Genomic DNA, 16,308 nt, shown 5'->3' with positions numbered 1-16,308 from the left:
TTTTGTGGATTTCATCTCATTTCTCAAATAAGACAACAGTAAAGGTGACCAGATACATGTGTATATGTGTATCATGTTTCTGACCATCTATGTGTTATATACATACTACATACATACATATGTACCATTTTATAAGTGTTGGGAAGGCGGGGGAGGATGAGCACAGTGAAGCTGGGGACCTTGGTGGTGGGAAATGTACACTGGTGAAGGGATGGTGCTGAAACCCAGCCATGAACTTTGTAAACCCAACGCTGCAGCTGTGTATCTCATGTTGGTTCAATAAAGACAAACAAAAACCACAAAACTGGGGCTGGAGTGATAGCACAGCAGGTAGGGCATTTGCCTTGCACGCGGCTGACCCGGGTTCGATTCTCAGCATCCCATATGGTCCCCTGACCACCGTCAGGAGTAATTCATGAGTGTAAAGCCAGGAGTAACCCCTGTGCATCACCGGGTGTGACCCAAAAGGCCAAAAAAAAACAACAACAACAACCAAACAAACCAAAAAACAAAACAAACAAACGAACAAAAAACAAAAAACACCTAACTCAGTCAAAAAGGTCAGACCAAAAAGGTCAGGTGTGTTCAATGACCAGCTGAACATACCTGGCAACGCTGCAGGAGGGACATTTGGTACTAAGAATCCAACTCAGGGCCTCACAAATGCAAGGAATGTGATGCAACATTTTGATCTCCCTCGCCTCTAGTTTCCTCATTTATAATGTCACACTATTAACCAGAATATTTCTTTCTATAATGAAAGACGTCCCTTCCTCAGCATCAAATTAAATTACAGAAAAAAAGAATAAATTTAAGGCTGCTCACTGAACACAGATTTTGGGTAAAATGGCACTGAATTCACTTAATGAGTACTGTTCCCTTTGGTAAAGACTTACTGAATAATCTTTGGTAGATGATAGAATACAAACTCTTTATTCTAACAATTTAGCATTTCCAGAAAGTGACTCATGTTGTGGTGTGTAAATGCTGATAACTCTCAGTATATAAAATTTTAATTAGGAAAAATGTCAAAATGGGCAAATACTGCTTTCTCTACATTTTAAGATTTGTACATATTTAATATATTTTCTTTCCAAGGATGGGCAATTTTTTTTAAAAAAGATCATCTATTCCAGAAACAAACAGATTATATGTGGTAGTGATATCAACTCAAATTCTAAAATTTGATCCAAAGGCAAACCAATCACAGAAATAGAGCAAATGTTATGAAAGTAAAAGTAAAAAGAGACCAGAGATATGAAAAAGACAGCACTTCTTAGGAAAAATAGATTTTACTGTAGCTTTAGGGAGCGGGTTTGAGCTATACTTAGTGGTAATCAGGATCTTTCTCTAGAGGTGCTGGGGATCGAATGAGGGTCAGCCACTTGCAAGACAAGTACCTTAAGCTCTGTAGTATCTCTCTGGCCTCAAGTGGTTTTACTTTAACTAAATGTCTGTTAAGTGCAGCAAGGCTAGGTCACTATTTATTTGTCCTAAGACATGTGAAAAGTACTTTGATCTACAGACTTTGACATTCTGATGTAAAGTGGCTAAGAATAGCCACCATGGAACATGGGTGAAGGGATGGTGCTGAAACCCAATCATGAATTTTGTAAACCCAACGTTGTAACTGTGTATCTCATGTTGGTTCAATAAACATGAGATAAACATGGAACATAGATGAAGAGGAGTTAAGATACAGCCTCTGGAATCCCGCGTATGTTCAAGACAGCAGGAGCAGAATAACTCTTACAAGTTATCTTACTTATTTTGAATGATCTCATCTACAATGATCAGAACTGTAGCACCAAGGCTGCAGTGAGGGTTAAATGAGTTAGTACATGCAAAAACACTTAAAGCTGTTTTCAACATATGGTTTACTACTTCAACAAGTGCTAACTATTCATACTACCACTATGTACTTGGTTGGCAGCAAAGAACTTAGTGATCACCGCTTCTTTATCCTCTATCCTGAATCTTTTCTTTGTCACAACTATTAGGTAAGAGAGACATTTCCCAGCTTTTAACGACTGGGGGAACTAAGACTTAGATTTTAATTACTTACTTATGGCCACACAATTAGTTGCTGACTGAGTTGAGATCTGAATCAGGACTGAGTGAGGCAGTAGCTGATCTCACCTACTTAGTTCAAATTTACTTAAGAAAAAATCTATTAAACAATGCCACAGCGTGACCTAAACACAAAATAAAGATCACTAATGAGACAGAAATATGTCAAAGACACTGAAAAAAAATTTTAAAAAATACTCCAAACTGTTGAGGAAAGTAACTAAATCTTAAGCAGAAAAACCACACAATTACTTACCATGTAATAGCCTGGCAGTAGTTTCTGAAGGAACTCAGCTTCTTTATGTTGGACTGTTTTGATGATAAATTCATCATCACTGGTCACAAAAAATATGGATCCACTGGCTCCAGGATTGGATAGTTCTATTAGAGGTTCACTGCAGATGGAGTACTATAAGAATAAATAAACAAATGGTAAGAAAATATAAGCATATGGTGCTTCCAAGGAGAAAAATCATAACATGACTTGGCCAATCTGAAACAGGAAGTCTTCTCCAAGACCTTTAAAAAGAGTCTCTAAGGAGAATAATAAAGCTCTTTGTGATGTGTCTGATGATGTCGTAGATCCAAGCATCACTTGTAATTCTATGATGGGAAACAGACATGTCCTCCCCATTCCATAGTTTCATATCAAGAAACCAGGAGGCCTTGTTCTGTCCAATCGAAGAGTCAAACAGGGTGTACCCATGTGCTCTGTCTCCAGAAAGTGCCCATAAAAATACACAAATAAAAGGGTCATCCAACACTGTTTGCAACTGAACGTCCAGACCTCTTCTCTTCTCACTTCTTATTCTCCCAGGCACTGTGCTTCACCCAGGCACATTCAACAAGGCAGTGGTACTGATATATTAGCTCCACCTCAGTCTCTCTCTCTTGGGATCCAAACCTACTCATCTAACTTTCTCCCTATATATTTCTATTTGCTTTTGCCACCTACATTTCCCTTGTAGCACTTCAAATATAAGTTAGAAGTCAAATGCATCTCAGGGCTATGGTTAGGTCAGATGATAAGGTAGGTCTCTGCAGTACCCAGAAAGGCGCTTCTTTCTTCTGGCAGATACAGCTCTGAGCCAGATACAAGATTGGTGAGTATGTGAGGGATGGGTTCTGGTTTTCACTTCCACTACCTTAGTAATGGTGGGCACTGTAGTTTGCACACCCATATGCAGTGAGTCTAGGTCATCTGTTTTCCCTGTCCTTCCTCTATCTCATCTTTAAAAAAAATCTTACAGAATGGTATTATTCACTTTGTCCTCCATACCAGAAACTTGGGACATCACCTTGTGACTCAATTTCTTCACCTTCAAATCCATTTTATTGATTTTATCTGACCCCGCCATCTCTTTTGCCAATACCCAAAGGTTGAATCATTTCATCATTTAGTGTCTTGATTACTATAGCTAATCCGCCTTGAGACAAGCCATGCCTTGTCTCAACTACCCACACCTGACTTCTCTTGTAGCATCTCCAGCAGGAAACCAGGGATTGTTCTCTCATACAGATCTGATCATGCCCTTCCATAACTTTGCATCTTTGATTCCTTTCCACTCCTCAGACAGACATTAGCACCCAAATTCTGTTCAAGTCTTCAAGATCATGCATGACCCAACCCTCTGTCTCACCACTTTCCTCCTGGAAGGTCACAGAAAGAGATCTCCCACTTTCTCTAGCGTGCTGCTGCACACTCTTCACGTTTGTCTCTACCAGAGAAAAATTTCAGGGACTAGAGTGATGCCTGGAGCAGGTAGGGTGTCTGCCTTGCACATGGCCAACACAGGTTCAATCCCCAGCACCTCGTATGTTCCCCCCAAGCACTACCAAGAGTGATTCCCAAGTGCAGAGCCACGAGTAAGCCCTGACTACTGCTGGGTGTGGCCCCCAAACAAAAAACAAAAATGAAGAAACAACCTCCATTCCACCTACACCTGGTCCACCACCATTCACTCATGTACTCATTCCACATGTAAAGAATATCACTGTCCTAGGTGATGTGACAGCAACTTCCCAGGCACTTCTGATGATGATGAACACAGTGAACAAATGATACATCATAATCTGCTATATGGCATGGAGAAAAAAAAAGAAGCCTGGAAAGGGAGCACGGGAATACCAGACACGAGTGCATATTAACTTGCAGTATGTGTTAAGTGGGGAGGTGTGGGTTTTAAGTGTTTTGTTTGGAAGGTGGTATTTGAGCCACAGCCTCAAGGAGACAGAGAGAGAGCAGTCAGGTAGATGCTGGGGGAAGGGCATTCAGGCAAAATGAAGGGCAAAAACTAAGGTCCTGAACTTGGACAGTTGAAGATATATCTAGGAGGTGAGTTGTAAAGCAGAACAAGCAGAAGGGAGAGTAAAAGGGATGAAGGCAGAGAGTTGGATAGGTCAGACCATGAACAGTGCCAAAGGCTACTTAAGAACTGTGGCCTTTCTCTAGAAAAGCTGAAAACCATTGGAGGGTCTGCAGCTGAGCCGTGCTCCTTCTGCTGCATTGGGAATCCACTAGGGGGGACACAGGTGGGAGGCAGTCATACTGACTGGCCTTCCAAATCCACTGGACATCATTTGCTCTCAAAAATTCTCCTTGGAGGCCAACCACACTTGCTAGGGGAAAAGGGAGCTCAGATAGAGAAGGGAGCACCAAATAAAGGGTGTTGGGAGGATCCTCCCAGGATGGAAGATGCATGCTGAAAGTAGACTCTAGACCAAACATGATTGTCACCCGTTGCCTCTTTTGCAAACCACAACACCCAAAAGGAGAAAGAGAACAAAAGGGAATACCCTGCCACAGAGGTAGGGTGGGATGCGGGGGAGGGATGGGGGGTGGGAGGGATACTGGGATCCGTGGTGGTGGGAAATGGGTACTGGTGGAGGGATGGGTATTTGATCATTGTATAATTGAAACCCAAGCACAAAAATTTTTAAGTCTGCAACTGTACCTCATGATGTCTCACTAATAAAAATTAAAAAAAATTTTTTCCTTGGTTTTGGGAACTAGATAAGTTTCCTCTGGTACTGGATGTTCTCTGCACAGATGTGCTCACAAAATATTTATTTATTTACATATTTGGCATTCCCAGAAGACTCTAAAACTCTAGGAGACCAGAAAGCATGAACTGCTGTCACAGTGATAATGAGTGTATACAGTAATACAGCATATACAGTGAGTGTACACAGTAACACTCATGCAAATCTGTCAAATGATCAATGGGATCAATGACTCCACTGACATGCCTAAACCCAGCAGCAAACTAAATTTTGGGCTCTTGAGCAGAGTTTATTAACCAACCAAACTCATCGTTGACTAGAGAAATGTGTGGGAGAGGAACAAAGGTAACACAAGGGTGTGATGTATCAGAGCAGCCTCAGGAAGTGGCCAGAGTGAGAACCTATAGAACCAGAGCTTGAAGATCAGAGCACTTGCAAATGCCAGGGCTGAACAATTCCCAAGTGTTTTTATCCTGGCTTGAGAATATGTAGTTCTCCATCACAGGAAAATATCAGAGGAGGGGAGGAAAGGCAGGAAGGAGAAGAGAGAGAGAGAAATGGGGAGAAAATTATCCAGAAGCAGCTAATAGATGTCACAATTTAAAAATGGTTTTGTCCCATAGCACCCAAAAGGAGAGAACAAAAGGGAGTGCCCTGCCACAGAGGCAGGGTGGGATGGGGGATGGGAGGGTGGGAGGGATACTGGGATTGGTGGGGGTGGAGAATGGGCACTGGTGGTGGGATGGATGTTTGATCATTGTATAACTGAAACCCAACCACAAAAACTTGTATCTCATGGTGTTTCACTAATTAAAAAAAAAATGGTTTTGTCTAGGCAGCACTATGGATAAGGAAACCAAATCCTTCCCCCCAGAAGAAGCATGTGGTTGGTGGTTTCTGGAAGTCACTGGCCCCTTCCACCTCCTGCTACCAGTCCTGCTCCTTAAAATAGTACAGCCTAGGCATATAAGTTGAAGCTAAAGCATGAAAATAGAAGTTGTCACCAGACTAGAGAGAGGATGCAAAAGAAGGGGAGAGGGAGCACAGGCCATTGATTACTCTAGCCCCGTGGGTGATGTTCACACGGAAGGAAGACCAGTCTCTTTTCCATGACAATCAACTGAACTCTGAAATTCATGGCGCTGCTGGTAGATCATGATGTTACCTGGAGTAAATCTCTTGTAATCTTAGGAACCTCCTGTCTAAATTCAAGGAAAGTACCTTGGGCTGGAGGAGAGAGGACTGGAGTGGAAGCACTTATTTTTCAAGAAGCTAACACTGGTTCAATCCTCAACACCACATAATGTTCCTAGTCCCCACCTCAGCACAGCCAGTAGTGAGCCCTGAGTACAGAGCCACGAATAAGCCCCGATCATCACTGTACGGTATGACCCAAATTGTCCCCCACCCTTCAAAAATAAGAGTATCTACCTGAAGAGATGAGTACCAGGAGGTTTGCTTCATGGCTTGGAAGCTGGCCTCACTTGCTGGGTGAAAGGCAGCTCAGACAGAGAAGAGAACACCAAGTAAAGGGTGGTTGGTAGGCCCGCTTGGGATGGGAGATGTGTGCTGAAAGTAGACTATAGACCGAACATGATAGTCACTCAATACCTCTATTGCAAACTACAACACCCAAAACGAGAAAGAAAGCAAAAGAGGGAATGCCCTGCCACAGAGGTAGGGTGGGGTGGGGTGGGGGTGGTGGGAGGGATACTTGGGATCATTGGTGGTGGAGAATGGACACTGGTGGAGGGATAGTTACTTGATCATTGTATGACTGAAACATAAGCAGGAAAATTTGTAAGTCTATAACTGTACCTCACCTAATTCATTAAAAAAAAAGAGCATCTACCTGAGAGAAACAAAATATTTAAAAAGTGGATACTTTTGAAACTCTGACAATGAAAAGCAGCTTTAGTACTGAGGATGCTAATTTAAAAATTTTTATGTTCTATGACTGCCACTCAATGCCTCTTTTGCAGACCACAGCACCCAAAAGGAGAGAGAGAACAAAAGGGAATGCCCTGCCACAGAGGCAGGGTGGGATGGGGAGGTTGGGGGGTGGGAGGGATACTGGGATTCGTGGTGGTGGGAAATGGGCACTGGTGGAGGGATGGGTACTCGATCATTGTATAATTGAAACCCAAGCACAAAATTTGTAAGTCTACAACTGTACCTCATGATGTCTCACTAATAAAAAATAATTCAAAAAAGATAAATACAAAAAAAATTTTTTATGTTCTGATACAATACACATCCCCACAGGCAGTGAGGCAGAGTGGGGGGGGAGGCTGTTTGTGTGTAGGGGACATACTGAAAGTTTTTGCCTGAGTTTGATGACAAAAGGGTATCCTGCGATACTCCTTCCTTTTTTTGCTTTTGTTTTTGGACCACACAGATGGTACGCAGGCCTGGAGCTCAAACCCAGGTCATGCACAATGCAAGGGCCTTTCCTACTGTACTACCCCTCTGTCCCTTCTTTCCTTCCCAAACCTCCAACTGAGATATTCTTTTTTTTTTTCCCTTAAATTTTTATTAGTGAAACACCATGAGGTATAGTTGTAGACTTACAATTTTTGTGCTTGGGTTTCAGTTATACAATGATCGAATACCCATCCCTCCACCAGTACCCATTTCCCACCACCATGGATCCCAGTATCCCTCCCACCCCCTATCCCCCCATCCCACCCTGCCTCTGTGGCAGGGCATTCCCTTTTGTTCTCTCTCTCCTTTTGAGTGCTGTGGTTTGCAAAAGAGGCATTGAGTGGCAATCATGTTCGGTCCATAGTCTATGTTCAGCATGCTCTCCCATCCTGGGAGGATCCTCCAAACACCCTTTATTTGGTGCTCCCTTCTCCATCTGAGCTGCCTTTTCCCCTAGCGTGTGCGGTTGTCCTCAAAGCCATGGAGTAATCCGCCTGGTACTTACTGAGATATTCTTTTTCTTTTTCTTTTTTTTTGGATCACACCCGGCAATGCTCAGGGGTTACTCCTGGCTCTGCAATCAGGAATTACTCTTACGGGGCTCAGGGGCCATATGGGACGCTGGGAATTGAACCCGGGTCAGCCGTGTGCAAGGCAAAAGCCCTACCTGCTGTACTATCGCTCCAGCCCCTGAGATATTCGTGATGAAGCAAGAAACAAGTGGATCATTTATATAATTAGGAATTCCGGGAAATGAAGGTATGAGACTCAGCTTTTATAAGAAACACAGGCAGACCTGGGAACTTTTTCCCGAAACTGAATCACTGATGGGGTGAACCTTCTTACACAAATCTTCTTATGGATGGGATAAATGTTGTGAAGGTACAGAAACAACGAAGAATGCAGAAATTAGAGCCTCCAAATAGAGAAATTAGAGGGTGATTCAGGAAGAGCTGTCTAGAGAAACCAGATTCAGACCTGAACATCTGCTTCCAATTAAAGTCTCAAATTCTTCTATAAGCAGTGACATAACATGGAGCCGATTTCATTGGTTATTTAATTGCCAAATATTTCTTTATTATGACATTTCTGAATTAATATGAATGGGAAAACAAATAGGTTTAACCAAGTTTAATACCCACGGGGGAGGGGGGTTACTATTAAACACAGCATTCATCTTAATAAATTGGCATCTTAATATGGAACAGGAATATTATGATTATCATCATGATTCTGTGCTATTTTACCTTTCAGTTTGGTTCCCATGTTCTTGCTAAGCAACCTTCTCAGAAATGTTGCTTTTTAAGAGCAAACAGAGAGGAGAGATGGGAACATTTTAATGGGCTGTGATCAACAAGCCCCCATGCGCACGCCTGGGTTTAATGTACCTTCCAGGCACTTTCATCTGTGCAAGCTGTTCCAGTGTATTCATTCTCCGGCTTTGATTTCCTGCAGGGCCTCCCGACTATACCCACTGGAAAAAAAGCAAAGGACAATCCAGCTGGGCTTTGCCAAGGCAAATTAACAATATAAACTGGCACAGTGTGGTGGAGACAATTTGCCCTGTCATTACTTCCCCTTGACGGTATTAAACATTCACCCTGCTTGCCCTCTTATTGGTGTCAGTGAGCCTGAAAAGACATCCTATAAATTGCTCTGGGTTTTGGAATACCTGGGCTTCTGATGCAGAAAGAAAGAAAGAAAGAAAGAAACCAAAGCTCTGTTGGCAGAGATGGGGTAAAAATGCTCCCTGGCACCTGGGTTTTTCCCCTCCAGGAGATGTAGATTTTGGAACCAATAAGGAAGGATCATTCCAGAAGTACCATTTGCTATGTTATCTCACAAAACCAATTAGGCAGGTTTCAACACGAAACTTGTAATCTGCACGCACACAGTGGATTTTCATGGTAAGAATGCACACAGAATAACGCAGCCTAAAATCAAGTGGCAATAGTCCAAAACTAAATAGAAACACAGCCATCACGCTATCCAGTCCCAAGTCTATCAATAGTCACCAATGGCTACAAAATATTAACCATTTCCATCTCTGTTAGGTTATTTTCACTTCACAATACGAGGATGATCTTTGTGAATCATATCACCTACGTTTCTTCTTCCTAAGGTTTTCAAAAAGACAGATAATTTCGAATTTCCCCATTTCATCTTCCCAAGTGTGCTTTGTTAGGGGGAGGTTTTCAGGGCTTACTCCTGGCTCTGCACTCAGGAACATTCCTGGTGGTGCTTGAAGGACCATACGTGATGTAGCAAGGGAAAAACAAGTGCCTTACCCACTGTACTATCTCTGGCTTGATATATTTCATATTTGATTTATCTTTTTGTTGTTGTGTTTTGGGGCCACACTCAGTAATGTTCAGGGGTTACTTCCGGCTCTGCACTCAGACATTAATTCTGGCGGTGCTTGGGGGACCACAAGGGATGCCAGGAATTGAAGCTAGGTTGGCGGTGTGTAAGGAAAGTGCTCTACCCACTGTACTATCGCTTTGGCCTCTCATTTGTCTTTCAATTTATTGAAGAGGAAGATGGCTATTTTCTTATATTAAAAAAATCATCATCTAATGGAATTCTAAATTTTCTGAGATTCATGACATAATTTTTTTTTGCCTCTCTGCAACAAATTATTAGGATGTATATTAGCTACAGTAAGGATTCAAAGTACCTAATGATAGTCATTGACCTTTACCAGGGACAAGAAGATCTTCGCTCTGAGAAGCCATCAGTTTAGTCTCCTGTGCTTTAAATATAAACACTCCAACCTCATTATGAATAGCTTTAGCAGCTTAGAGCCTCATTAGAAAACTAAAGGGCCTTTACCAAAGAAATGAATGAGACCGAATGCATAAATGAACCAGCTTCCCAGTCTGCAGGCCAAGGGCCAAAGGAGGGCTAATGAGAACCCTATTTGGGTGAAGAACACTTAGTCATCATACTGATTGCTTCTGTGTTCTGAAAAACAAGTCCGCGGCATCTCCTTCGCTGGCAGAAGTTCAAGGAAATTCAGGAGAATCCTATTCATTTCTGATGTGTGGCAGAAGATGAGGGACGGAAAATAGAGTACTCTTGGGGCTGGAGCAATAGCACAGCGGGTAAGGCGTTTGCCTTGCACGCGGCCGACCCGGGTTCGATTCCCAGCATCCCATCTGGTCCCCCGAGCACCGCCAGGAATAATTCCTGAGTGCAGAGCCAGGAGTAACCCCTTACTGGGTCCTCCAAGTATATTTCCTGAATGGTGGGAACGCTCAGTAATAGCAGCATGACCAGAAACCAAACACACACACACACACACACACACACACAAACACACACATACACAAACACACACACCCTTTCAATGCATGCATGTTTGCATAGATGAGGTTGGTAGGTTCAGGGATGATAGGCAGGACTGGAGAGGCAGCTGGCTGCACCATTACACGGAATGATGAGGCAGAGAGCAACATGGATCCCCATGTGTAAGGGGAGCAGGTAGCTAGAGATTTCCCACTCAGTTCTCATGGCTCTAAGATAATTTTTTATTTTACTTTTGGACTTCGACCATGAGTGTAGAAAGGTCAGACTGCAAATGAATCTCACGAAGACAATGTTTATGAGAAACAGACTTGTTTCTGACGTTCCATTCTCTCCCAATGGAATGAACATCTCCGAATGCAACAGTTATATGTACCTAGGTTCGAGACCTCAACATGAGGAACGACTTGGCACCAGAACTGTGCAGGAGGAAGAGAGTGGCGTGGAACACCTTCAAGAGCATCAAAGAAGTTTTTAAGAGGACGAAGAATCTCCGACTCTGGGCACATCTTTTCGACTCCATTGTTCTTCCTGCATTAACATATGCCTCAGAGATCTGGGCCCTACGCAAACAGGATGAGAACGCTATTTGGGTCTCCCAAAGAGGAATCGAAAGAGCTCTGCTTGGAGTATCACGCTTCACTCAAGTGAGAGAAGGAATACGAAGTTCTGACCTCCATCGATGATCGAATATCAGGGACACTGTCTTGTTTGCCAAGATCAGATGGGCTGGACACGTAATGTGATTTGGAGACGACTGCTGGATGAGAGCCATTACCGAATGGATTCCACAGACGTCAAAAGATTGCATGGCTGCCCACCTACCAGATGGTCAAACTTCTTTGTCAAGACCCTGAACAATCGGTTTGAGGCTCTTTGTGTTCTTGGAGCGAGCAAACACCACTGGGCTACACTAGCACGTGACAGGGATGAATGGAGACGTTACTTGCGCCCACTCAAGCAAATCAATGAGTAACAGGATGTCAAGTGATCAAGTGATCAAGTTCTTGTTTGGAGATCACATTTAGCAGTGATCAGGGGCTACTCCCAGTTCAGAGGTCGTTTCTGGCAATGCTTTGGGGAATCATGTGATACCAGGGATTGAACCTAGACCTCCTATATACAAACTCAGCATCCTGAACTCTCTCTGGCCCCAAAGATCCATCAATGAGCCAAAACAACCACTATTACCTCGTGGGCCAGAAGTCAGGTTGTGGGATTATCTTACGAACCAATGGAAGACAAGGATCACTCATGAATTCTCATTATCAAAGAATAGAATCAAGAGGATTACACAGCCAAACAGAAGCAAAATAATGAAATTTAATTATTAACATCTCACCCACATTATAAAAGAGTTTAAATGCTTTTTGTCATAAATCACAAATTTCCTTTTATGTCTTTGCAAAGCATTATTCCAGAGTCTGACTCAAGTCTCATTAAGATCATTCAGAATGGAGTGAACAATAAATATTTGATGGCATCTTTCCTATATTTTCTCAAAAACCAAATTTGAAGAGCCCCAGGGTGTTAGCAGCGACCACATTATGAAAGAAATTGCTTTTCTCTTGAAGCACAAAGGAAGTTCCAAGTCAGGAGGAGGAATACGTTGAAAGTCTGAGGTCACATCAGATGACTACACAAAGGGCTGTTGTGTGTGGATCTGTCGTGTGCCAGAAGGAAGATCAGGGGAAAAGACAAAGCAAAGGAGAAAGTCTGGCCTGGTATCAAATAAAATATATATTTAAGACCTGCATAAAGGGACGTTGAGAATAAAACTATGCAGTTTCCTTGAAAAAATGGCATTCAAATTGTAGGTCAAGGTGAAAATAGTTGTGGGCCTAGGCAGGTCTGAGATGAATGGTATAAACAAGGCAATTAAAATAGGAAGGCTTTCAAATAGAATCTAATCAGCAAAATTCACAGGAGTATTTAGAACTAATTATAATATATCTGTTAGAATAATTATCTGAAGTAGCAACCAATACCACAGTTCTTTAAATATCAATTACCATCACAGATTTTCTAGTTCTCTTTTAAAAGCTGTAGAGTCAAATCACATTTCCTAGAGCTAAATTTATAATCATTATAAAACTTGGAACATTTATGAGGCTCCAGTGCTTTAGAAGAGACACAGCCACTTGTCACTGTTGCTATGTGACAAATGTTTACATCACACATTTCTGAAGAGGGGAGGAAAATTATAGGTTCTTACCAAGTAATCATCAGGCTTGATCCCAAAAAGTTCTCTGAAATATCGAAACGCTAGTGGAGCATATGTCTTGAATCTGAAGTCTGGGTAGTGATGGGCTGGGGTCAAATTGCTCCCTTCACTGCAGTTAAAATATGAGAGAAAGAAAGAGAACACGCATTAGCAAGAATTTTGACTTCCAATTCTAGCTGTACTCATCCTGAGCCAATTGTCTCTGTAGAAACAGCATTCTTTGAGTGTCTTAAAGACCAGTGCTTCATTTGTGGCATATAAAATAACATAATATGAGACTGATACCCAAGGACAGTAGAGACAGGGCCAGGAATATTGCTCCATGGTTGGTAGCCTGCCTCATGAGCTGGGGGAGAAGGCAGCTGGAATAGAGAAGGGATCATTAAGTCAATGATGGTTGGAGGGATCGTTTGGGATGGGAGATGTTTGCTGAAAGTAGATAATGGACCAAAAGTGATAGTCTCTCAGTATCTATATTGCAAACCATAATGCCCAAAAGTAGTAGAGAGAGAGAGTATGGTGGAAATTGTCTGCCATAGAGGCAGGGGAAGGGGTGGGATGGGGGAACTGGGGACACTGGTGGTGGAACATGTGCACTGGTGGAGGAATGGGTGTTTTATCATTGTATGGCTGAAAGTCAAACATGAAAGCTTTGTAACCATATCTCATGATGAGATTAAAAAAAAAAGACCAGTGCTGTCTGGTAAAACAGAAGTTAACTCAGCAAGGCCCACTTCAAGCAGTGGTTCTCTGACCATTCCAATGTGTCTTCAAGATGAACGTTGTCAACCTCTGATGTTCCCTTTCAGGAAAATCCCTCCAGGAGTCACTCTTCTCTGCTGAAACCACAGATGAAAGACTCTCAGTCTTAGGATACAGGTGGAGGGTACTGGGCACTTCAGTAGTGGCGGCTGAGGTTAAGTTAGCACATCAACCATATAACATTTAGTACCTATGTTACTAAACTATGGGCTGGAGCGATAGCACAGTGGGTAGGGCATTTGCCTTGCAAGCGACTGGCCCAGCTGAGCCGGGTTCGATTCCTCTGCCCCTCTCGGAGAGCCCGGCAAGCTACCGAGAGCATCTCGCCCGCATGGCAAAGCCTGGCAAGCTCCCCGTGACGTATTCGATATGCCAAACACAGTAACAACAAAGTTTCACGATGGCGACGTTACTGGGCCCGCTCGAGCAAATGGATGAACAACGGGAGGACAGTGACAGTGACAGTTACTAAACTATAACAAAAAACTTTTAAAAAATATCTAGATCTCAGTGCATAAAGCAATTTCAAAATGGACTTTTGACCATGTTTTTTCCCCCATTGGATCACTTGGATCACTTGTCATCCTGTTGCACATTGATTTGCTCGAGCAGGTGCCAGTAACGTCTCCATTCGTCCCTATCATGTGCTAGTGTAGCCCAATAGCATCTACTCACTAGGAACACGAAGAGCCTCAAACCATTCGTTCAGAGTCTTGACAAGTCTTCACATTGGATAAACTTTCAAAACTAGGAATAAGTAAAATAACCTATTTTTCCTTTTTTGGGGTATTTGGGTCATACCTGGCTATGCTCAGGATTTACCCTGGCTCTCTGCTCTGTGACAGGCTTGGGGACCATATTCGGTACTGGGGATCAAACCCAGCAGCTGCATGCATGGCACATGCCCTGCCTGCTGTACTAAAATTCTGGCCCCTAAATAACTTTTTTCTTTTTAAACAAAAAGTTTATCTAAACAACAAGACGCTTGACTTGAAGGGAAAACTATCTAGGATTCATTTCTTTTAAGTAATTTATCCCTGCTTAAAGACAGATTACCCTACGTGTAACATCTACGTACAAAAAAAGTTACAAAATTGTCCTTGGTTTTACAACGATAAATGGAAAACATTAAAATTCTCCGATCAAACAAGGCATACAAGAATTTTGATGTTGTTCTTTTTTTGTTATACATTGAGAGCAAAATAACTTACTGGAATATAAAGATAAGAGCTGAAAGAGCATGGCACTAATGGAGAAAGGGGGAATTTTCACAGAACCAATATTTTTTCCCCATCCCATCTCCTCCATCTGATGTCAATCAAAACATACCATTGGCCATTTAGCTAAAAAAAAAAAATGCAATGCTTGTGCACATACACCAGTTACTTTATGTACAGTTGCTGAGGACATTTCTGGCATTCGCCATGGCCAATGAAAAACCCAAGGAAGGCGTCAAGACCGAGATCAACGATCCTATTAATTTGAAGGTGGCGGGTCAGGATGGTTCCGTAGTGCAGTCTAAATAACTTTTAAACTCTCTCATCAACAGAGAGGGCTGTCACACTCAAAATCCAGAAATTGAACTATTTATTACATACGCACACATATTCATTTATTTATACATACATATGTATTTGTTTTGGGGTCACACCCAGTGATGTTTAGGGGTTACTCGGCTCTGCACTGAGGAATTACTCCTGCTTGTGCTCAGGGAACCACATGGGAGGCTGGGATCGAACCTGGGTCAGTCATGTACAAGGCAAATAAATGCCCTACAAGCTGTACTATCATTTTGATCCCTATCTTATATATAATTTTTACAGATTAAAAAAATGTATTTTTTTTTGGTATGCTGAAAGCTGATTTTTGTTCCCAAAGATATCATTATCTTCTTTTTCTCTTCTGGTCCATCTCTAATTTTTTTTAATGTACAACTATAGTATAAAAGTGTTATAAAGCCAATACCTGGTATAATGAACCAAGCCAGGGCACAGCAGTGGGCAGCCGTCAATACGTGTGGAGATTGAGGCTAGATGATGATGATGATGAAAGTAGCCCAGAGCTGCAGAATCCTTATGATAAAGCATAAGTTGGGCTGAGTTTTATTTATTTAGTTTTTCTTTTTTTTGGGTCACACCCGGCGATGCTCAGGGGTTACTCCTGGCTCATGTACTCAGGAATCACTCCTGGCGGTGCTCGGGGGACCATATGGGATGCTGGGAATCGAACCTGTGTCGGCCATGTTGGCTGCGTGCAAGGCAAATGCCCTACCCGCTGTGCTATCGCTCCAGCCCCTGGGCTGAGTTTTAAAAAGTGACAAAATGGGAAAACACTTGCAACTCGCATAACAAAGTGAGCATGTCCCAATAGAAAAGCTAAAAAAAGAAACAGAAGAAAACCTGAGTTATTTTATTTTTTAATTTTTTGGGGGGTTTCTTTTGGGGCCACACCCAGCTGTACCTAAGAGAACTTAGGGATCTCCTTGGTGGGGCTCAGAGGACCATTTACCATGCCAGGGA

General features: G+C 42.5%; 1 protein-coding gene across 2 annotated transcripts in view; it reads right to left on the bottom strand.

The window, feature by feature from the left end:
- The window catches only part of PIP5K1B (phosphatidylinositol-4-phosphate 5-kinase type 1 beta), a 403,907-nt gene that overhangs the window by 151,339 nt on the left and 236,260 nt on the right, over positions 1-16,308 (bottom strand). For both annotated transcript variants that reach the window (XM_056106896.1, XM_056106897.1), the window contains exons 5-6: positions 13,019-13,136; positions 2,327-2,479 (exon numbers count right to left, since the gene is read on the bottom strand). In XM_056106896.1, coding sequence (XP_055962871.1) covers positions 2,327-2,479; positions 13,019-13,136 — 271 coding nt within the window. The remainder of the gene's footprint in view (positions 1-2,326; positions 2,480-13,018; positions 13,137-16,308) is intronic.

Source organism: Sorex fumeus, unplaced genomic scaffold (assembly GCF_029834395.1).
Source record: "Sorex fumeus unplaced genomic scaffold, SorFum_2.1 ptg000149l, whole genome shotgun sequence".
NCBI lineage: Eukaryota > Metazoa > Chordata > Mammalia > Eulipotyphla > Soricidae > Sorex > Sorex fumeus.
This window is presented reverse-complemented; position numbering and strand designations above follow the sequence as displayed.